The 22098-nt window shown below is 50.6% G+C and overlaps 1 protein-coding gene across 2 annotated transcripts in view; it reads left to right on the forward strand.

Annotated features, from left to right (window-relative positions):
* FLT1 (fms related receptor tyrosine kinase 1) overlaps positions 1–22098 on the forward strand; it is a 110454-nt gene that overhangs the window by 81767 nt on the left and 6589 nt on the right. For both annotated transcript variants that reach the window (XM_024755448.1, XM_024755447.1), the window contains 10 exons: positions 2716–2829; positions 4245–4333; positions 8204–8360; positions 8791–8888; positions 9619–9741; positions 11651–11762; positions 13268–13367; positions 18668–18773; positions 19059–19201; positions 21051–21135. In XM_024755448.1, coding sequence (XP_024611216.1) covers positions 2716–2829; positions 4245–4333; positions 8204–8360; positions 8791–8888; positions 9619–9741; positions 11651–11762; positions 13268–13367; positions 18668–18773; positions 19059–19201; positions 21051–21135 — 1127 coding nt within the window. The remainder of the gene's footprint in view (positions 1–2715; positions 2830–4244; positions 4334–8203; positions 8361–8790; positions 8889–9618; positions 9742–11650; positions 11763–13267; positions 13368–18667; positions 18774–19058; positions 19202–21050; positions 21136–22098) is intronic.

Here is a 22098-nt window from a genome sequence, read left to right on the forward strand (position 1 = left end):
CACGTCAACCAAACATCTCCAAGACTCATAGGTCCTTTAAAGCACAGAAAATACTTCACTGTGATGAAATTGTCATGTTACTTCAATGCGTTTTAAGCTTCCCAAACCAAAAAGAAACAGGACTGAAAACCCAAAGGGCAATTTTCAGCTTTCCAAAGTCTCTAAGATATTGCCAGGGGATTTTGAGGCATAGAAGGCTATGCGGCCAGCCAAGCAGGTAGCTGGCAAAGGTTCCAGCAGAAAGGCCCGTGGGCTGAGGGAGACTTCAAAGCCTTCGTTTTCATCCAGCAGTGACACCATCATTGTAAAAAGTCCCATGTAATAATATTTTTCCACTTCAAAAGGCTGTTGAGTGAAGGCTCTGATAAAACTCTGCAACGAACCTGACAGTTCTACTCTGAAAGCAGCCAGGGAAAGAGCTTTGCATCCACAAAGCAGGCCTTGTTCAAGGTGAACTACCCAGATGATGGTGGACATCTCTGTGAGAATACCTGTAGTCCAGCACCCCCCATACCCCACGCCCACCCAGATTCTAAAGAGAAGAGGCATCAATGTGTCTTCCATGTGAGAAAGCACCAGACTAGGTACTTTACTTTAGTAGCTTGAACCACATGAAGTTGCCACTTTTCTTATTTTTCTCTCTACAGCCTTTGTGAGGTAGATATTATTATCCCAACTTGCAGATGAAGAAACATGGCCCAGAAAGGTTAAACAGCCTCTGCAAGGCCACACAGCTCAGCAGTGCAAAACCAAGGGTTTGGGTGCCAGGCTCTCCCCACCCACCCACACACAAACACACCTCAGTGCTACAGAAGGGCTGCAGAGGCACAGCCTCCTAGAAATGATCCGTTGCTCCAAAATCCTGAAAATGGTCCTGGCCTGGGTTCTGGAGGCAAGCTAGTATATCCAGCCTTGAGATAAGTTGAAACTAAACCTGGAAGCATCTGTTTTCCTCAGCTAGTTTTGTCTCCCTGCTTACTACGACACACCATCTCTAGGAGAGGCAAGTCGGCTGCCCATGCTTGTCTACTGTGGCTAAAGGGGCATCAACGCGTGGAGGGATGAATTTGAGGGGGACATTCTGACTGGCAATTTTATTTTTTTAACGGGCCAGAGAATATGTTCTATGCAATACAGAAATAGGGTGTGTAGTATCTGTATAAATGCTTATCTTTTTTTTTTTTTAAGCCATCAGCCTTGATTGGAAAAGACTGCCAAATCACCCACTATGTAACATTCCTAAAAAACTATTTTCATTCAAGCTTTCTTGTTTAAACTGGTTGGCCATCTGTTTCTAGGAGAAACTGGAAAGGCAGAATGTCAAACAAAGGCCATGAGTCAGAAGCTCTTTCAAAGTGCCCTTGAGCAAAACCTTTAACCTTTTTGGGCCTTAAGCCCATGTCTGAAATGAGAAGAGTAATCGTGCTGTTTATTTGTCTAACAAATATTTGTTGAGCATCTACTGTGAGCCAATCCCAATCCCACTGGGAGGCTTCTAGAGTTTATCTCGTTATTATTAAAAAATGATTTGTGCTTATGAAATACCACGTTGGTATCTACCACAATGTGAAACGCACATCCTTCACACGCACAGATGCAGTGTGAAATGCACGACCCATTTCCAGGACTGTCCTGCAGAAATACTTGCACAGGGGTACAAAGATCACAGGCTGTTTATTCCAGCATATTTGTAATGGCAAAAACAAAAACAAAACAAAACTGTAGACAGTCTAAATGTCAGGGATGCCATTAATCAATTTAAAAGAATGGGGAAAGTCTATGACATTTAAAAGGGGGGAAAAGCAAATTATATATATCAAGTTTGCTTTTATATTTTTATATATGATCCCATTTATGTAAACGAAAAAGACCTTTGATTGGGTACATATATTTATCAATGCATAGAAAAAGCTCTGAAACTCCAAATGATGAACAGTGGTTACTGCTAAAAAGGTGAGTTGGGGGGGCTTTCACTTTTCACTCTATAAACCTATTGTTGAAATATGTTTACAGCAAGCTTATATGACTTTTTTTTTTACTTGTAAACATAATTAAAAACTTTAAAATGCCTTAGAAGTTAACCAATAAGAACAAACAGACAAGGCAAACTTAATTTAGGCTTTAGACTCCGCTGATTCTTAGATTGACACTGTTTATCTCTGAGAAAGAAGCTGAATTCAGATGCTTATGGATCCTCGTGACTTGAGATAACCCTGCAGACTCGGGAGAGGAAAAGGTTATAGAGAGAAAATAACACATGGCAAAGATGTTTACAGAAGTGGCCATTCTGCCCTTGCAGGCCCCTTTGTAACTTCTCAAAGCGGGGGAAGTGAGAAAAAGAGGTGAGGTGTGGGATCATCCCCCGCCTGGAAAGTTCTCGCTGGGCCTGCTTCTGATGCAAGGAAGCCTTTGGAAGGCGCTCTCCCCAGGTGCCCAGCTCCGAGTCAGCATGTTACTGAACAGGACGAGGTCCACCAAGGGAAACGTCCAGTGACTAACCCCACCACCGCTCTACGCCTCACTGTAACCAAGACCCTTCTGGCTCAAGAGGGTGGGAGGAGTGAATACAGGCTGGAGGCTGGCCCTTCTGCAGACTGTGGGGAAGCCAGTGCAGTAAGGGCTGAGCACTGCCAAACACAGAGGGCAGGAGGGCCGCGCCAGAGGAAAGAGCCCCATTGTCCCGTTGCCTTGATTCTCCCTTTGATCCTCACACAGAGGGGGCCACGGCCAGTGAGTACAAGGCTCTGATGACCGAGCTCAAGATCTTGACCCACATCGGCCACCACCTGAATGTCGTCAACCTGCTGGGAGCCTGCACCAAGCAAGGAGGTAAAGGGGAAGGGAGGGCCTGCCCCTGTCCCGGTTCACACGGCCTGGGCGAGCTCCCTGTCCCGCAGCCCTTCTCCCCCACCTCCTGGCACACGGCCTGGTAATAGTCCAGAGGAAGCAGCCTGTCCGTTGATGGAAGGTGCTCCCATCCTGGAAGTGCCTTCCCTGGATACTTAGCTTAAAGGTTCTGAACAGAAGGACTCCCTTTGAGACCTCCTTCCGCAGGCTCGAGGTCAAGTGCAGGGCGTTTTTCCCAGGATGACTTGGGAGGAGTATGGCCGGAGCCAAGGTAAATGCACAGAAGGTTAGCATCCCTTGAAGCTTCATCCAGAGGAAAGAATCACTCCTGGCAGGATCCCAGGAGGAGGTGGGGTGGGGACACGGCCTTCAGACAGGCCTTACCCACAGGGCCAAGTGCAGGGACAGGGTATATTATGACTGAGGACTCGCACACCTTTCCATCCTCCCCTGGGGTGCCTTTAGTACTCCCAGCAGGCCCCAGGACAGGGCCCACGTGCAGAAGCCTCTCTGGGGCCACTTCCGCTTTGACCCAGAACCGGAAGTTGTTCTTCCCCTGTGGGCCTAGAGCCCAGCGGCTGAGCAGTGGGGATGGCGCCTTCGGGGAGCCCAGGGGACCTGCAGTGTCCAACCCTCTTTCCTCTTTTGACTAGGGGTCGCCAAACGATGGCCGGTCAGCCTGGGAGCTTACTTTGACCGTTTTTAGTAGTTGGGGCGGGGTGGGGGGGGGAATATTTTGTGACATGGGAAAACGCCATGCAACTCGAATTTGTGCGTTCCTAAAGTTGGATTGGAGTGCGGTCACTCATTTGGTTGTACTGTCGTCTACAGGTGCTTTCCGGTTACAAAGGCAGAGAGCTGAGTAGTTGTGTGGCCTACAAGCCTAAAACAGTTACCGTCTCTGTCTCTTTCTTTATGAGTTTGCCGATTCCTGCTTTAGACCTTACAAGCCCTGGGGCAACCTCCGTGCAGACATCCCCAGGTGGCCATGCAGCTGTGGGGGTCAGGCCAGACAGGATCTGGGAGGGATGGGCTGGTGTGACAGTGTCCTGAGGCCAAGGGGCCAAGAGGGTGACTGGCAGTTACAGGTAGAGCTCTGACCTTGGCCCTTCCCCTCCCCTCCCCACAGTTCTTTCCCTCCTATTCTTTTTTTTTCTGCTTCTTCCCCAGTCCGACCCCCCACCAATTGTCTCCTTTTCCTTTTGTATTTTTTTTTTAAACCCCTTCTCTGGTCCAGTTGGAAAAACAAAACCAAAAAAACTCTCCCACCCCCAAGTTGCATCCCCCAGACCCCGCTAATATAAAGACAAGTTGGTTTGAGGTTTCTCAGGCCCACTGATGGCTGGCAGATGGCTGGCTGGCTTGGTGTGGCTGAGCATGTGTTGTTTTGGCTGCAGGGCCTCTGATGGTGATTGTGGAATACTGCAAACACGGAAATCTCTCCAACTATCTCAAGAGCAAACGGGCCTTATTCCTTTTCAACAAGGTAAGGAACTTAGGGGTTGGAGGTTTTTCAAGACAGCAGTGAGTTTCCGTTTAGGCTGTAGCAGCATAAAGAGAAACTATTTTTCCATTGCCAACTAAAGAATGTCACTAGCCATCCATCCAGCTCTGCAAGGACTGAGTCATGAGCCACTGCAGTCGCTGACCTTTAACACACCCTGAAAGGAGTTCAGGGGCGGAGATCAGGAATGAGGCGCTCTGTGCTCTGAGAAAACTAGCAGAACAGGCCTTCAGATCGTTACATATTTTCAGGAGAAAATTTGTGTGTGTGTGTGTGTGTGTGTGTGTGTGTGGATCCTGGATTCTTGCATCTTCTCATACTTAGAAAAGCCCCGAAACCATTAACTAAGATGTCTGTTCTGCGTAACTAGTGGCAGCCTTCTGCCAAGATGTGTGCTTGGTTGCACGTCCCCTCTTCACCAACATCACGTATATGCTGACCTCGCCCCCTACCTCTTCAGAGCAGTTTCTCAGAGCTCTCTGAGAGGCTGCTCCCGGGCTACAGTCCTCAGAAAGACACTGAATAAACCCAACTCACAGCTTTTACGTTGTGCATTTTTTTTCAGTCGACACCATTAATGACTGAGCTTAAAACACAATCTCTGCTTTTTTCCTTTAAAAAGTTTTTTTTCTTTCCACGCTAATATATCACACTCTTTTTGGGGTGAGCACAGAGAATATTCGAGCCCACTGTATGCAGTGATAATTAGAGATTAAAATTCACTAGCCATCTACCTAAATATCAAAGCATCCTGATAAGTGTCTCTCTCTGTCTCTTTCTCTCTCCACAGATACTCAGACATGCACAAATCACTTAGTCACTCATTTCTTAAAAGATGATGGCAAGCATAATTGTTTCCATTGATTAGATTAGAGAAATTAAGGACTCAGTCAACTGACTTTATAGTCAACAATAGAACAACAGTGATGGGGCCAGAGAAATCATCTTCTTCCCTCCCTACTACCTTTTCTCCCACTTCCCCACACCTTCACCACCCATGTCACCCCTATACACATACTGAACCAGCCTTACCCACTAAAATAAAGCTATGTAATAAAAGGAACACAAGGGTCCAAGTCCTGAACACAAACAGAGTTTAAAAGGGATTACTGAGTGAAGGAGAGTTTAATAAGCCTTGGCCAATGTGACCTATTTCACCAATGGTGTGCCCTTCTCTGGACTAGAGAAGCCCACGAGACGATGATTTGACATTATTAACCTGTAATCAGCAGTGTAGCTGATGAACCCATGTAGCATGGTGGTTTAGGCGCTCAGACTCCAGGATCAGACTTCCTGGGTTTAAATCCTATCTCTGCCACTCAAGAAATCTGGGACCTTGGGCAAGTTACTCAGTCTAAGTTTCAGTTTCCTCATTTATTAAATGGAGATAATAATAGAACCCAGCTGACGGAATTGTTGAATCAAATTCCGTTCATCACTCCATAAATGTTAATTACCGTCATCATCATTGATCCACCGAGATAGAAAGACTGGGTGAGTCTAACTTAATGCCACTGATCTGTATGATCTGTATGACGGATAAGGTATACGACACCCAGGAATGGTGCCCATCTCTGTCATGCGAGTGAGATTCTCACAGGGCACACAAAGAAGACCCACCGGACAGCTGGCCCATTCTCTCAGCCTTTGATCCAACCAGAGACACAGGTTTTCTACCAGACTGGCAACATATACGCAAGAATGTACTTTCCCAATTTTAAACCATGCCCTCTAATAATGAGACCCTTGAAGCTGAAAGGGAACTTTGTGACCAGCTAGCCTACACGCTCACATTACAGATGTGCCCAGAAAAGTCAAGTGACTGGCCTTAAGGACACACAAGGCAAGAGGTGAAGTCGAGGAGAAAACCCAGCTCTCCTGACTTCCCCCACCCCTTCAATGCTTTTTCCATGCACTGCACTGGGTAAAGAGGGGAAAAAAACATAAGAAAAAGTGGAGCCTGGTGCCCTGGGCTGAGAGCAGTACAAATTCTCCTCAGTCCTGAAATCCTGGGCTGGCTTCAGGAAGAACTAATCCAGCAAGAATACCCCAGGGACCCGGGCAGGATGGAACGCTTGGGTTCGTGCGTCCTTTGTTTGAAGAGATTGCTTCCTTCTCTGTGGCTATATTTAACGATTCACCTCCCTCTTGGTGGAGCTTAGTGTTTTCGTGGAAAACACACGGCTGTATTTCATATTTGGAACCTAAAGGAAAAACCAAATGGCTTAACAGAAATGGGATATTTCATTTTCCAAGTAAGTTCACTAGGATCTTTACATATTATATGTAATGAATTCACTGTATCCTGTCAGAGTCCCAAAAGTTCAGTAAATCAACATTTACCAGAAATGGTTACCAATGAGCAAAACTAAATATACCGTTGATTGCGAGTCAGGAAGGGGTGAAGGAGTCTTGAGTTACGGTCCTTGGAGTCACACCAAAGACTCGAGCCCTTTTCACCCCAGCATCTTTGCCAGCCCCCTTCCGCTGCTGCCTTCTGTCCTGGGAAGGGTCTTGTGGAAAATACGATGTCTGTCCCCCAACTGAGCAGAATCAAGTCTAACTGCCTCGGGGACACGTAATAACCAAGAGTTACGATCTCCATCTCCACTCGGGTAGGTCACCTGGACGGCAGTCGGGGTTCCCTCTGAGGCCTGACTCCCCTTCGGCACAGGAGGGGCTCTCGTCGGGGGGCAGGAGCCGGGGACCCTCCACGCTTCCAGGGTTTGTCAGGCTGAAGCAGCCTCCTCTGTCCTCTGCTTGCTCCCACGGCGCCCTCTAGTGGAGGGACCATTCCCACTTTGTGACACTTCCAGGAAAAGCCAAGAAAGGATGGGGAGCCTGATGAATCTCAGCCCTGCCCCAAAGGGCGGGTGGATCGGGGGACATCGCTGAACCCCAGTCCCTCTCCGACCCTGTCTGGCACTGCCATCTAGCAGGACTGAGCTAGGTACTCGGTCGAGTCATGAAGCCACTGGGAGTCCTGTTTCTAGTGTCACGGTGATTAGGTGAATTACGAAAAGGTGATAAAAATCTTTTCTGGTTCCACCCTGAATCAACAACTCCTTCCCCTTGAGTCAAGAGCTCTTCCGATGAGAAAAAGGAAACCCAGAAAAGCAAGGTGCTTTGTTCAAGATCACATGGTCAATGAAAGAACCAGATACACACCAGGGCTTAGAGGCCCAGTCCAGGGTGAAAGGCCTTTTCTACCTTCGTTAGCATCAAACTCTATCTTTGTTCTGAATGCAGGGGAGACAAGGAAACGTTCATGCTCCCTCCTTCTCCAAGGAAACCAGAGAAATTGGTAACTGCAGCCTTCTCTTATTACTCCTCCCAGGGATTACAAAGGCCCCGAGTTGACTGGCGATCCTTTTCTGTCATTCCCTATCATCTTTCACAAGATGGCGCATGGCATGGAAAAGCGCTCAAGGGCATAGATTGGAGTTGGCCGAACCTGGGTTCAAGCTTTGCCGTTTACTAGCTGCATGTGACTTTCATTACCTGACTTCTCTGAACATATTCCCTCGTGTATTACAAGCAAGAACTACTTCATAAAATTGTTGGAAAGATTAAAAGAGAAAATGTCCCAAAGACTCTTAGTGTACTGGCTCACACCAAGCAAGCTCTCAGTTAATAGCAGCTGCTGTGGATGTTCCTTTATCCTCCCCGAGATGCTGTCAGGGAGCCCAAGAGCAGAAGAGACTCCGCAACCCCAGGGGAAGCCAGGCTACTAATTTACTATCCATTTTGTCGGACGACATTCTCCTAGTGCAGGCGAGTGCCAGCTTGAGGGACTGGTCTCCCCGTTACTGTTCTGTCCCTTTCATCTGTGTCTTTCTTGGTCTGTTAAAGGATGCAGCCTTACACGTGGAGCCTAAGAAAGAGAAAATGGAGCCAGACCTGGAGCAGGGCGAGAAACAAAGACTAGATAGTGTTACCAGCAGCGAGAGCTTCGCAAGCTCCGGGTTTCAGGAGGATAAAAGTCTGAGTGATGCCGAGGAAGAGGAGGGTAGGTATTAATTCCTTCCTGTCCTACAGTCTGGGATATTTTTACAGCATACCGTGCATCTCTGAAATATTTTTCTTATTTATCACCCTAATAAACACCCGTGGGAGACTCGAAGCGTAATGTCCTGGGGAGATAAGATTTGAATTTAGATTATTTACAGTTACTAATTTTGACAGGGAACTGTACAATTGTCTCCCCTCCGGCCTTTCTGTCTTAATGGATCATCCCCTGCCCCCCATGCTTGGGCAAAATGGGCTAGAGGCCTGGAAAAATCTCGGATATTCACGTTGAAACTCAAAAATGCTCTCGAAAATGAACTCTGATCTACTTGTTGGTTTGTTTCGTGTTTTGCTAACATTGTTCCAATAAACTGGGATTTGGTGGCATAACAAGAGCCATTACAAACAGTTACGGTTTTAATGCTTTCCAGATTCTGACGATTTCTACAAGCAGCCCATCACTATGGAAGATCTGATTTCTTACAGTTTTCAAGTGGCCAGAGGCATGGAGTTTTTGTCTTCCAGAAAGGTCAGCCTCACTCTTTACTCTTTTGCTTCTTCACCAGGCCTGGTCGTGTGGATGTTCACATGGGCAAACACACACCTGTGCTATAAATCCACTTTTCCTCGTATCTGCTTGTACGTGTGTCCTTAAATGCAGAGTGAACTTCACAACACACGACCTAATTTATCCTGATATGAGTGAGGAAGTCTGAGAACAGTGACTCTTGGGTACCAGCAGGTAGAACTTAATTCCAGGGGAAAAGCTCGCTGGGTTTCAGACTAGATGAACCTGGCACCTGTGCTCCACAACGTCCTCTGGCGTGTTTTCAGAGCTGGCCAGACTCTCAGAGTACACGACTCCACGGGAGGGCATCTATTAACACATCCCAGTGGGGTCCTCCCAGGAAACTCCAGCTAGATCGTGATCTGATCTCAGCAGCTCAGGATAAGAGGTTTTGGGGAAGTTGTGCTCCCTGGGAGAACCCGATGGCCAGCTGTTTCCCCAATGCTGTCCTGCAACACAGTAGCAAAGGGGATTCGGGGCCTTTCTTGACTTGGGCGCCTCCGGGGGTCTGCACTGGTAGAGAAGTGCTTCACGTTTGGGGCGACGCCACATGCATCGGGAGCCGCTCCCTTCACGTCAAGGAAGCGTGCGAAATGGATCCCCGAGTTCAGAAGGAGAACACTGAGAAGGCTCAGGAAATCAGCCGATGAGATCGAGGACATGCACTGATCATGCCACTGTCTTATTCTAGTGCATTCATCGGGACCTGGCAGCACGAAATATACTGCTGTCTGAGAACAACGTGGTGAAGATTTGCGATTTTGGCCTTGCCCGGGATATTTATAAGAACCCCGATTACGTCAGAAAAGGAGATGTAAGTCAGTTGGACGTTTCTTGGGCTCATTTAGGCCCTATCATTTCCAAACCACAGACCAAAGCCCTCGGCAGAGGTCGCTGAAAACCAGCACGCGCTTTCCGTGGACCCGAGAGCCCTCGCACGGGGCTCCGGGAGGCCACGGTCCCCTCCTCCTGTCCTTCCCCTGTCCCTGCTCGGCTCCTGTCCTTTGGGCCCCGGAGCGCTGTTCAGTGGGCCCTGCGGGGACCACAGCGTCCCCTCCCCTTTGCCCCGCTGGAAAGAACAGCCTGGACTCTTCCCCTCAAATAAACCCGGGTGATGGATTCAGCAGGTGTACACATCTCAGGAAGGGCGGGGCAGGCGTCAGGATGACCTTGCCGGGGAGGAAATCGCGTCCCTCCCGGGTTTGCCTTCAGACCCAGCATCGCTGCCAGCTCACACGGGCCTCTCCTCCCCGCCTGTTTCTGAACATAGTGTTATTTTTGCTTTTGCGGGTGACCTCCTGTGCCCCCTCTTCTCTGGCCTTTACCCTGAAGCCTTAATTAAGTCTGTGTCTGGGCTCTGATGACTACTCCACAGTCGCGGTTCTCAAACTTGAGCGAGCACACACATCACCTGGAGAGCCTGTTTAACTGAAAGTCTTGGGTAGAGCCTGAGAATGTACCTCAGCTGGTCCCAGGACTATACTTTGAGAACCACTTCTCCACAGTTTTTTTCCCTTTTTTCTTTTTTTTTTTCCTGGCCGCACTGAGAGGCATGTGGGATCTTAGTTCCCTGGCCAGGGATCGAACCTTCACCCCCTGCGCTAAAAACACAGTGTCTTAACTGCTGGACCACCATGGAAGTCCCCCACTGTTTCTTTCATTTATTTATTTAGTTTTTGGCTGCGTTGGGTCTTTATTGCCGCACGCGGGCTTTCTCTAGCTGCGACGAGCAGGGGCTGCTCTTCGTTGCAGTACATGGGCTTCTCATTGCGGTGGCTTCTCTTGTTGCAGAGCACTGGCTCTAGGCATGCACACGGGGTCAGTAGTTGTGGCTCGCGGGCTCTAGAGCGCAGGCTCAGTAGTTGTGGCGCATGGGCTTAGCTGCTCCATGGCATGTGGGATCTTCCCGGACCAGGGCTCAAACCCACGTCCCCTGCATTGGCAGGCGGATTCTTAACCACTGTGCCACCAGGGAAGCCCAGCCCCACTGTTTCTTTTTATAAAAGGAAAACAACAAGCTTTCCTTGAGAGCCCCGATTTGCAAAGATGGCATCTACCCATGTGTCAGTCTGTGCTTCTTTTGTGTCCATCCGTGTCTCTTTCAGCCTCTCCCTGGCCCTCCCCCCTCTTTTTCTCTTTGTCTCTCCACTATCCCAGGCTCCCTGTCAATCCCCATCCCTCTGAAGTGGCCGGGCCTAACTCACTGGAGTTCCTGCTTGAAAACCAGCCACATGGCGTCCTGAATACCGTCCATCAACTATCAACTTCCTTCTTTCTGGTGCCTTTGCCAACTCCCCCCATTCAATGACTTTTTAAATCTTTTTTTTTTTTTTTAATAGGAATGCCTTTCGAAATCCTTAAGAAAAATTCCAGGAAATTATCGAGTTTCAGGATGCCTTCTACTTCAGATCACTCTTTCCCAGGTCTCTGTAGAGTGTGAGCTCTTGTGGGGAGAAGGATTTCTTAGAGTCAGGACATGCTGTGCTCGTAGGAAGGGCTCACTGAACAACTGTTGCCATCACAGGAATTGGCGTAGCACACAACTCTCCCTCTTTCAGCGTAACACTGCATGTTATGAGTTTCCTCCATGCTGGGAAACCATCGCTGCTCTAGGAAATGACTTACAGGCCAGATGTTACCTGGGAGGTGACCCCGTGGGCACATGGGGTGGATGTGCTTTGCTGTCACGTTCTCCTGCTCAAGGTCCCCTTGCCCTTTTCTAGACTCGACTTCCTCTCAAGTGGATGGCTCCCGAATCCATCTTTGACAAAAGCTACAGCACCAAGAGCGACGTGTGGTCTTACGGAGTACTGCTGTGGGAAATCTTCTCCTTAGGTAAGCCTGGGGGCAGGATGAGAGCAGACAGGCCAGAACCGAACGCCCGCCCCTCTGCCGAGTGTCCGCGGGCAGATCAGCATCTAACACCCACGTAGGCCCAGGCGAGGGGTGTGTGCACGTGTGCCTGCACCGCAAAGACGTTCGTAGGGCCGTGAACGAGGTCTGACCAGAGTAAGATCCGCAGTCAGGCTTGTCTTCAGCCAGCCTGGCTACTCCTTCCCTGTCCTCGGCCCCCTTCTTCTAATTCCTCAAACACCCATTCCTCTTCCCTCCCCGCGTCCCCCCCTCCCCGCAGAATTTCCCAGGAAAGACCCAACGAACACAGCTCAACCCGTGCCTCTGATGTCAGCACAGCCAGCCCCAGACACTGGTTTACGCAGAATGAGCGGCAGGAACGCTGGTTGTATCTACCCTGCTTCCACCAGCACCCACTGCGGTGGCTGGAAGCCTCGTCCAAGGCGCCCAAGCACACAGATGCGCCCGGAGCCCCAGTCTGCTCGCAGACATGCACCGATGCTCCGAGGCCTCCCAAACGCTGGGTCTAGCCAAGAGTCTTTCGGACTTTGCCAGAAACTTGCCTTGCAGAGCAAATAAAAAGTCACCCAGTAACATCCCTGGTTTCCTGTAATGTGTGAAAAACATTCCCCTGCTTTCGATGACAGGCACCTGCTGCTTCCAGTCTTTGAAAGCAGCTTGGCGGCCACAGTGGCCCCGCGGTGACACAGGGCCAGTGCTGCACGCCGCCCAGCTGCTTCCTCCTGACAGCAGTCACTCGAAAGTACAGACAAACAAATGCTGAGACACACTAGGTTCGAGGTCTGGAACAGGGCAGATCGCGAAGGCCTGCTACCCCCGAGCCCTACCTCAGCCACCAGTCCCTCTAAGAGGGACGTTTACCTGCGATCCTGCCCAGAAAAACTGGCAAAAGGCAAAGTCCCGGCTCCTCTGGGCCCCCTGCAAGCCCCGCCCCCACAGCAGCCAGCCCAGTCCCGCAGTTCCTGGCCCCCTTCCCTCGGGCCCCTCACGGCAACCGGTCCCCCAGTGCTGTGCGAACCTTACACGAGAGTAGTGAGTTAAAGTCGTTCTCAGCGAGCTGTGAGCGAGCCACCAGTGACCGCCTCCCGAGTCCACTGGCTTTTTAAAAAGCAGCTCGTTAACTCAAGGAAGGAGTCTCTAAATGCTGGGCTTTCTCTAAGGTTCCTTGTAGGGAGAGGGGAGGGACCCCTCAGGTGCCACCCTTTCTCCTGACCCAACAGACCAGAGCAGCCATGGGAACGGCCTGCGGGCATCTGACATCCAGCACCAGGGCGCCAAACAGCCAAGCCTGTCGCCAGCAAGGATCCGCTGAGCTGCCCTGGGGCTTGCGCTGTGCGCTGAGGTCCGTTCCCATCACCAGGAGTTCACTACCCAGCCCTCACCTGGAAGGGAGGAAAGAGACACGGAATTGCCCCCCGGGGCGTTTTGTGCCCTGAGGCCATAACGTGCCCTGTGTTCCGGTACAGGTGGGTCCCCGTACCCGGGCGTGCAGATGGATGAGGACTTCTGCAGCCGCCTGAAGGACGGCATGAGGATGCGGGCCCCGGAGTACGCCACGCCCGAAATGTGAGCCCCCCCCCACCAAAAAAACCAGAGCCCCTGTCCTGGGAGATGCAGGGGACTCTCCTTACTCCAGGGTCGCCCCTGCCTAGCCCCCTGGGGCCCAGCCGTGCCGGGAGCACGTTCCAGAAGCGAGGCGTCACGTCCTGGACCCGTCCCTACCTAGGGCTTCTCTCCACCCCCGACGTAGCTGCGAGCCGAGGTTAGGAACACAGCTTCTAGCTAGGAGCCCGGGCACAACTGAACAGCCCACCCGGGAAGTGGAGGCCAGACCCCGTGCCCGCTCACAAAGTGGGCCCACGGGCTCCGCAGCTGACCGGCCCTCCAGCCACACTCGGGACCATGGGGGGCTGGCTGGAGTGTAGGGGGAGATGTGGAGGAGAGGAACGGGGGTCCGGACTGGGTAGGAACCCTGCTCCCCGGAGGCCCGCGTGGGCAACGAGGCACCTTCAGCCTGTGCGGAGCGGGGGGCTGGGGCTGCTGCTGGCGGTGGCCCCTCCTCTTGGCCCCGTGGCTCTAGGAGGACGGGAGGACCAGGGTGAGGGCTGTCCACCTCGGACAAGTGCTTGCTCGCCCCTCTCAGACTGTCTTCCTGACGCTTTGCGGGTGTTTTGCCCTGAGGCCTGGGCAGGAAGGTGACGACCCCGGCAGTTCTCTCAGGCTGCTAGACAAGGACTTGCCCCCACCCCCCCCACCCCGCCGCCCCGTCCATGCTCGCGGCGATACCACCTTTCCCGAACAGACAGGGGGCCCTCCCCCTCCCACCCGCACAACTTGGGGCTGTGAGGAGCCCCTCGATAGCCTTTGGGAGGAGTCGGAGGGAACGAAGAAGTGTGCGCTTGGCCAAAGTGCCCTCTCTTTCCTCCACGGCCCAGAGACAAGCTAGGTCAGACCCGGGACCATGAGGACGGGGGACTCGGGCCACGGAAGCAGGGCTGGGGAGCGGCCTGAGTGCAGAGGGGAGAAGGGACCCGGCCTTCTCAGTCGTACGTGGTGTCCTTGCCAGCAAAGCACAAGGCCCTTCTGAGAGCTGGGGACGCGGCTAGATTAGCCCCAGGCCTGCGCTGGACTGGAGAGAGATTTTAAAGGCAGGAGAGTTCTCAATTGCTCACTGCTTTTACGTGGTGGACAGGGGCAGACACCAGGAGGTCTGGTTTAAAATGAGATGACTTTGCACTTTACAGTTTTCTAAGCGAAGATCCCAGCCCGCTTGAGGGGCAGGCAGACGGGAATTTTCACCTGAATTGGATGAGTGACGAAACTAAGCCTCTGAGAAGTCTCGTGGTTTGCCGTCTAAGTAGAGAGGAGACAGAGTTAAAGGCGGTCCTCTGGACTGAGCTCCCTAGATCACAGGACTGTTAAATTAGGAATATACCCCATGTTCCTTAGAAGAAACGTCTAATATGTCCACTCATGCTTTGAATTAAATGTTTCCTTTGACTTTTCATATAATCTGAAAATCACAAAAGCAAGTCCCCAGTGACTAACAGCAATAATGACTGCGGTCACTAACAACAGCACTTATTAGTTACTTAGTCTTATTAAGCATCAGGCACTGTCTTAGGCACTTTGACATATTAATTTACCTCATTCTCATAACAACCCTACAAAGTGGGTGCTGTTATTATCTCCATCTTACAGATGAGACGACCAAGGCACAGAACACCTAAGCGATTTGCCACTTTGCCAATTAGTTAAGCAAACCGAGCCCCCAGCACCACGCTACACACCTGCAGGGTGTGTTTCCAATGCTTATCCAGGTTCTGGTCCAAAACAACTCACATCAACTTTGGGCCCAAAACTCACTTGGACTTTATCAAACCTTCAAGTCTTTATATAAGGTAGCACTTGTACCCCAGTCCACAGAAAGAAGGATGGTCCCTCAATTCTAGGGAGTTTATTTTAGAAACTATAAAAAGAAAGAAGCAGCTTTGTGAATCGTTTGTTGAGAAGTCCAGAATTCAAACCTTCAGCGTTTGAAAGCTGTTGGAGTCATTTCCCTCCTGTTTGTTCCAACAGCGGGAAGGCCCTGGTGAGGATGAAGGGCAGCTCTCAGAACTAGGGTTCTGTGACCTGAACTTGGTCTAAATTGGCGTGCCCTTGGGAGCTTGGGTGATAGCTTGGAAAGGAAGCTTTTCTCACAGTCCCGTCACCCCTGGCTTGTTTTCTAGAAGGGCCATGGGGTTGGGTGTAACTGGTGTCTCTTTTCTTTATTAAACCTGTTTACTTAGTGATGTAAAGCGGTTTTAACGTGAGTCACTCATTCCTCGCTCAGAGCCTGTTTAATCAGATGTCTTTCAATAAGGGAAGAAATAATGAATGTTTTGATTTTTTTTTTCTTCTTTTCCTTTGGTGTTTGAGATGATTTGCACTGAATCTTAGGCAAGAGGAGTGGAAACTAGAAGTCAGAAACCAAGAATCAAAATAAAAAACAGCAAGAGTCGCAGGTGGTCCCTTCGGCTGGTTTCAGCAGAGAGGAACCTGGGAGAATCCTGTTCACAGGCCTTGCATTTCCCCCACCAGCTGCCTCTCAGCAGCGAAGTGATGCTGGTCGGCATAAGTCTGGGGCCTCTGCTTGACCAAATGCTCCCTACTGTCAGGGCACCCCCCCCCCATATTTTTTTGTTTCTTTTTGCCTGGTTCAAGCCTTTCTTGCTTTGGCTGCCTTGTATAGAATATCTGTGTATATATTTACTGTTCTTCCAGTGGCCTCTGAGAATCTGTTTCTTGCTAAAGAAAAGGGAGCCTTAGACAAGGTAAGGCAGACACAGGCCAGCCTCTGCCACAGCCCACGCCCCTGGGGTGAGGATCCCAGACTCGAGTCTCGTGACCACCTGCCTCTGTAGCGTGCATTTCTGTACCTATCTCAATAAATTAGTAAGATGTGTAAACGGACCTTAATATGAGATCCACATGGGACTGTCTTACGCTACTCTAGCCCTGTGGTCGCTAGCAGGCTGGCCTGGGTTGCCTGGATGGAGCGCGTGCCTTGAGCCCTCACTCTAAGGCATTGCTCGTCAGCGAGAGTTAAGGGACCTGTCCTGTGTCCCCCAGAGAGCAGCGACGACAGCCCAGAGTCCCAGCCTCCTCGGTGTCTATAAGCTGAGCCCCACTGCAGTGGTACCTGACACTGGACCACATAGCACACTCACCCGAGGGCCCTCACCGCTCTTAGAACAAGTCAACCCACAGCCCGCCCCTAGGATTTAGGTCAAACAGGTCCAGTAGATGAGACACAGGTAGGGGGGAACCAGAATCATCTTCTGAAAAGAGTCTTGACCCGGAAATTTGGACAAATGGAGGAAAGTTAGCAATTCAGACACGTGATCTTTATGAACTCCTGTCCGTCCCTAAACAAAGACTTAAGTACCCAGCAAGCAGATATCCTATCAGAAAGGAGGACCTCAGCTCCACCAGCCAAGTATCAGGAGAGTTTGCTTGTGAAGACCAGTGCCCGTGGAACGTTCTGACCACGTGGTGTTCCCAACCCCTTGGGTACCTAGAATTTTATCCCGGGGTTAAATCAGAGCCTTTGGACACACACCTGGACCACACTATTCTACCTCTTCGAATTGTTTTTGCTGAATGGGATTTTTTGCCGTTGAGACTTTGGCCAGCATTGAAAGACAACGCACAAGGCCATCCCATGAAGTCATTATTACCCGGATGGTAATGATGCAGTTGAGAGGTGTCTACAAGAACCTCCTTTCAGATTTCAGTTCTTCCTTCCTTTCACCAGCTGCCTGGAAGCTTAGAGCACTGCCTCTGTCAAACTACTCAAAATCATGATGTAAATTGGGCATCTTAACTCTGCCTGTAGTTTCAACCTTTTCTCACTGTTATTTTTATATCCCTCCTCATACTCTGCTTTTTTTTTTTCTTTTAACCTTCCTATATTCTCCCCGTCTGTCAGCCACCTCATAGACTTTGACACAAAATAGGGATAGCCTTAAGAGACACTTGGAGCTGCGGGTGCCGCCTGCAGGCTCACATCTGAGAGGCGGCAGCAGGGATGCGTCACCTCAGGCGCATCCTGGCAGCGCCCAGGTCCCAGCCGTGTCTGCAGTCTGCCTTGGGCATTAGGGATTCATGGAAGGAGCGGCACGTTCGCTCCTAGGAGATCAGTCTGACTTCCTTCAGCAGACATTTGTTGAGTGCGCACAGGCAGGCCCTGGGTTAGGTGAGGGGTCTGGAGAGGAGGTCCCTGCCTGAGCAGCGCTCTCAGCCGGGTTCTGACCCAGATCCAGAGTCCAGGCCCATTCAGATTTTGATCCGACCTGGTCAGAGTCCTCTCTAGGGGATCTCCCGAGAGAAGAGATGACTTACAATCAACATCCCGAGGAGAACAAAGAGAATAGATCCTTAAGCCAGTGTGTGTACAGATGCCTGGGAGGTGGTGTGCCCAAAAGGGGCAGGTAGAGACCTCTACTCCCTGCAGACGTGACTGAGAGCGGAGCCCGACACCCTTCGGCCTAAAGTGTCAGGAGCATCACAGAGGAACCCTGTTGACATTTAAATCCCGGGACAAGAGTCGGCTTCTGGGACACTAAGACAAATGGTTTCATATCCAGAAGCCAGCCTGTACTTTTGCCTTGTGCGGAGAGAGGCCAGTTTGTAATGGTGGCTTTGAAATGCTGGGGGTGGGGCAGTCAGCCACATGGAAGGAACTAGCATACGGCCCGAGGAGCTACCCACACTCTGTGTGGACGTCCCCCTTTTGGATGCGATGTGGGTCGTGTACACAGTGCCTCCCCCTGCCCACCTCCACTGCTGAGCTCGACAAGGCAACTGTGAGGGGTAAGACGTCCCATGTGCTCATGCAGGAGCCCAGGGCAGCCTTCATTCCAGCCTGAGAAGGTCCTAAGACTGCAGACTATTCACCTGTGGATATCTGTGTCTATATCCACTTTCCACCTTTAAGGACACTGTCCTGCTTTGCACAGTGAGGGGAGGACGTGACACTTCATGGCCGAGTGACCACTGGCGTTTCCCCCCAGACAGCTCGGCTTCACTCAGAGCTCAGCCCCGCCTCCCGCCAACAGCCTGGGTCGTCACGGGCTCTGGGGGGTTGGTTTGAGAGTCTGCCTGTGTAGACGTGTTTTCCACTACCAGCAGGACCTGGCCCGAGCAGCCTTTTTATGTGTCGTGGCTGCGTACCCACATCTAAAAGTGGAGCAAGCACTGCATACTACGAGAAGCATCGTCTTTATACCCATGACAACACCCATCCCTTGGCCAGTGTGTAGGGCAGTCTATGTACCCCCCCACTGCTCTCCAGCAATCTCTGCTGTGCTCTCACCCAACAGCTACCAGATCATGTTGGACTGCTGGCACAAAGACCCAAAAGAAAGGCCAAGATTCGCAGAACTTGTGGAAAAACTAGGCGACTTGCTTCAAGCCAATGTACAACAGGTAAATTTGTCTAGAATATCAGAAGGCCAGATGCCTTCAATATAAGTCAAGGGAGTGTCTTCTTTGTCTGTTATTTTAATGGCTATTAATAGCTGAGCTCAGGAGTAAAAGAAAACACGTGTGTGTAGGGGGTGGGGGTGTGTGGGCGTGTGCGGGTATATGCAGACTTATCTTCCCCAAACACAATCAGGATTGTGGAAATGACGTAGTTGAACTGAAACAGTGTCCCACAGAAACAGGCTGAAGTAGAAATGCATGCGACTACACCTGTCTTTGGTGTTTTAGGATGGCAAGGACTATATCCCACTCAATGCCATACTGACAGGAAATAGTGGGTTTACGTACTCAACTCCTGCCTTCTCAGAGGACTTCTTCAAGGAAGATATTTCTGCTCCAAAGTTTAATTCAGGAAGTTCTGATAATGTCAGGTAAGATCTCTCTTTCCCCAACTTCATTTTATAAAATTTTCAAACATAAATAAAAGCCCACCTCCTAAACCCAAACATACATTTTACCTTATTTCGTCTACGTACTCGATACGTGTGTATGTGTGTGTTTTTCTTTTGGCCCAACCTTTTGGAAAAGGGCATGAGGAAAGGGCATAAGGAAAAGGGCATGACACCTTCCCTCTAAATACTTTGGTATACATCTCCTAAGGGATACTCTTCTGTGCTACCACACCAAAAAAAGAAAATTGATAATCCCTTCATACTATTAAATTTTCAAATCTCCATTATTTCCCCCAAATGTCTTATGTACCTTTTTTAAAAGAGTCATCCAGTCAAGAACACTTTGCATTTTCTTTCATTTCTTTAGTCTGTCTTATTCTAGAAGAACTCCTCTTTTGTTCCCCCCAATGACCTTGACATTTTTCATGATACCTTCGATAAAACGCAACAAAGTGGATTTGTTTTCTTACCTGACAAACTAAGGTACCTCTCGTTAGCCTAGAGGAAATTGGAGAAGGTGTAAGGGAAGAAAGATGTACTGAGTAGCCGTGCTGGGCGGGGGTCAGCACCTCAGTCCTAGCAGTGACACGTGTGTCACACACATTCAGTGCTAATGGTTAGACACGTGCTGTGTGGTCTGGCACCATGCTCAAAGCAATCCTATGAAGTGTTCCTGTTATACAAGTGGGGACATTAAAGCTCCACAGAGGACAGCTCACCAAAACTGTGCGGCTCAAAAGCCGCAGAATAGAACTTCTAACCCAGGTGTTCTGACACTCCCTCCCTGTCCCCGTGTAGTCAGGACTCGTTTCAGGACTTTTAGACTATCCCGTGGGCCTTCGAGCATTTTTGCCTGCAGTCGGTACACTCCTAGGGCTCCAACCTCAGTTCAGCCAAGCTTGGCAGGTGACTAGGGAAGAGCTGGAAAGACTGATGGTCTGGGACAGGCCTGGAAGAAGTCCAGTGGCCGGCCCAGATTTGCGGTGCTGGGCCACAGGTCAGCGGCACGATTCATACTTCACAACCGGCCCAGATGAGTCATCCATTGTTTTAAAGATGAGAAAAGTAGGGGTGGATTAAATAAATTAGCAGGGGCGGATTGGGTCAGACCTGGGGAGGAAGGTGTCAAAGTTACACGGGCCTTTCCGGTCTGTTGTTAGCCTTGGGCCCAATAGGGAGCTCGCCTAAGAGATGGGGCCTTGTCGGTGGTGACAGGGCCTCAGGTGAGGGGGCGTACAGAGGGTCCCTCTGCCGGCCCCTCCCAACAGATCAACCAAAGCTCAGCAGGCAGTCACAGGGAGCTCATCCAAATACTACCCCTTTCTCCCGATCTGTGATCGCAAAACTGGATACACAAGACTAGCCCTGGTGCTCGATTATGCCATTGAATCAGCTGTGTGACCCTGACGGGTCATGGCCTTTCAGAAGTAGCAGCTGTACATGATGAAGCCACATCACCTCTCTGGGCATCATTTCCCATTTCTTTGTAACATGGGTGTTTAGACCAGATGGCGACCCAGGTCTCTTCTCAGCCCGACGCCATCTGGTTCCACGGGGGACCAGAGGCCTGACCGCTACCGCGTCTCTCAAGGGTCGCTCTGGGGTTTTGCTCAAAACTATGCAACGTGGATTAGCAACCACAGGAGGAAGTAGCACCACTGTCTGGATTCCCGGGGAGACACAGCCAGAGAACTGCAGCCTCAAGAGGGATGAGGTGACTCCTGGTACTTGGGTTCACCTTAGCTGGGATGTGGTGCCCATGGTCTCCTGACTAACCGAAACTGGATGCATTTTCCTGTCCTGATTATTCTGTCTGCTTCTTCTTTAGATATGTAAATGCTCTCAATTTCATCAGCCTGGAAAAAATCAAAACCTTTGAAGAACTTTCACCAAATGCCACGTCCATGCTTGATGTAAGTAATGGAAGGAACCTACTCAGTGCACCCCATCCAAACACAAGCTCCAGTCGTCCGGTGGCTCTAGGTCAACGGGGGCCAGTAATCAGCGGTGGCTGAAATGGCCATTTCAGGGGGGCGGACAACAAGACACAGAATACACAGAGCTAATCTGAAAGTAATTCTGTAGTTTGAAGATGACCCAGGATTCACTCCAGGGCCCATGTCCTTGCCTGGGCGTAACTCAGTCCCCTACGAAACCTCACTGTGTGTTTCTAAGCTTCTTGGCCATCAGTGATGGAACCTTGCTTTCAGAGCATTAGAGGAACTCAAAGCTGTGTGAGTGGTTGCACCTTCGTGGTGCGACAGAGAGCCCTCTCCCTCGGGCAGCTCTGAGATCCTGGAAGAATCTCCTAGGCCTCTGTTCCCACCCAACCACACAGGGCAGAGTGATCCATACAGCCCAGCAAACAAGAGGCCTCAACCAGCTTGTCCCTTTAAAAGATCTGGGATGTGGGGCTGAGAGAATAAGGGGAGGAGAGGAAGGGCTGGACAAGAGACATGGCCGCTGCATCTCAGGGCCGCTCACGGAGTCGTGACCCAAAAAAGGCCTGTAAAACCTACGGTGGGGGCTTCCCTGGTGGCGCAGTGGCTGAGAGTCCGCCTGCCGATGCAGGGCACATGGGTTCGTGCCCCGGTCCGGGAAGATCCCACATGCCGCGGAGCGGCTGGGCCCGTGAGCCATGGCCGCTGAGCCTGTGCGTCCAGAGCCTGTGCTCGGCAACGGGAGAGGCCGCAGCAGTGAGAGGCCCGCCTACCCCCCCCCAAAAAAAAAAAACCTACTGTGGTGTGAAGGTGATGACCACAAAGAGCGTGGCCTTGAGACACAGCAGTCACCACTGAAAAACACCAAAACCTTCCAAACACACCAGATAAAGAGGAAAGATTATTTAAACACTAAAAAAAAAAAAAAAAAAATAA

The sequence above is a fragment of the Neophocaena asiaeorientalis genome, unplaced genomic scaffold (assembly GCF_003031525.2).
Source record: "Neophocaena asiaeorientalis asiaeorientalis breed wild unplaced genomic scaffold, Neophocaena_asiaeorientalis_V1.1 scaffold59, whole genome shotgun sequence".
NCBI lineage: Eukaryota > Metazoa > Chordata > Mammalia > Artiodactyla > Phocoenidae > Neophocaena > Neophocaena asiaeorientalis.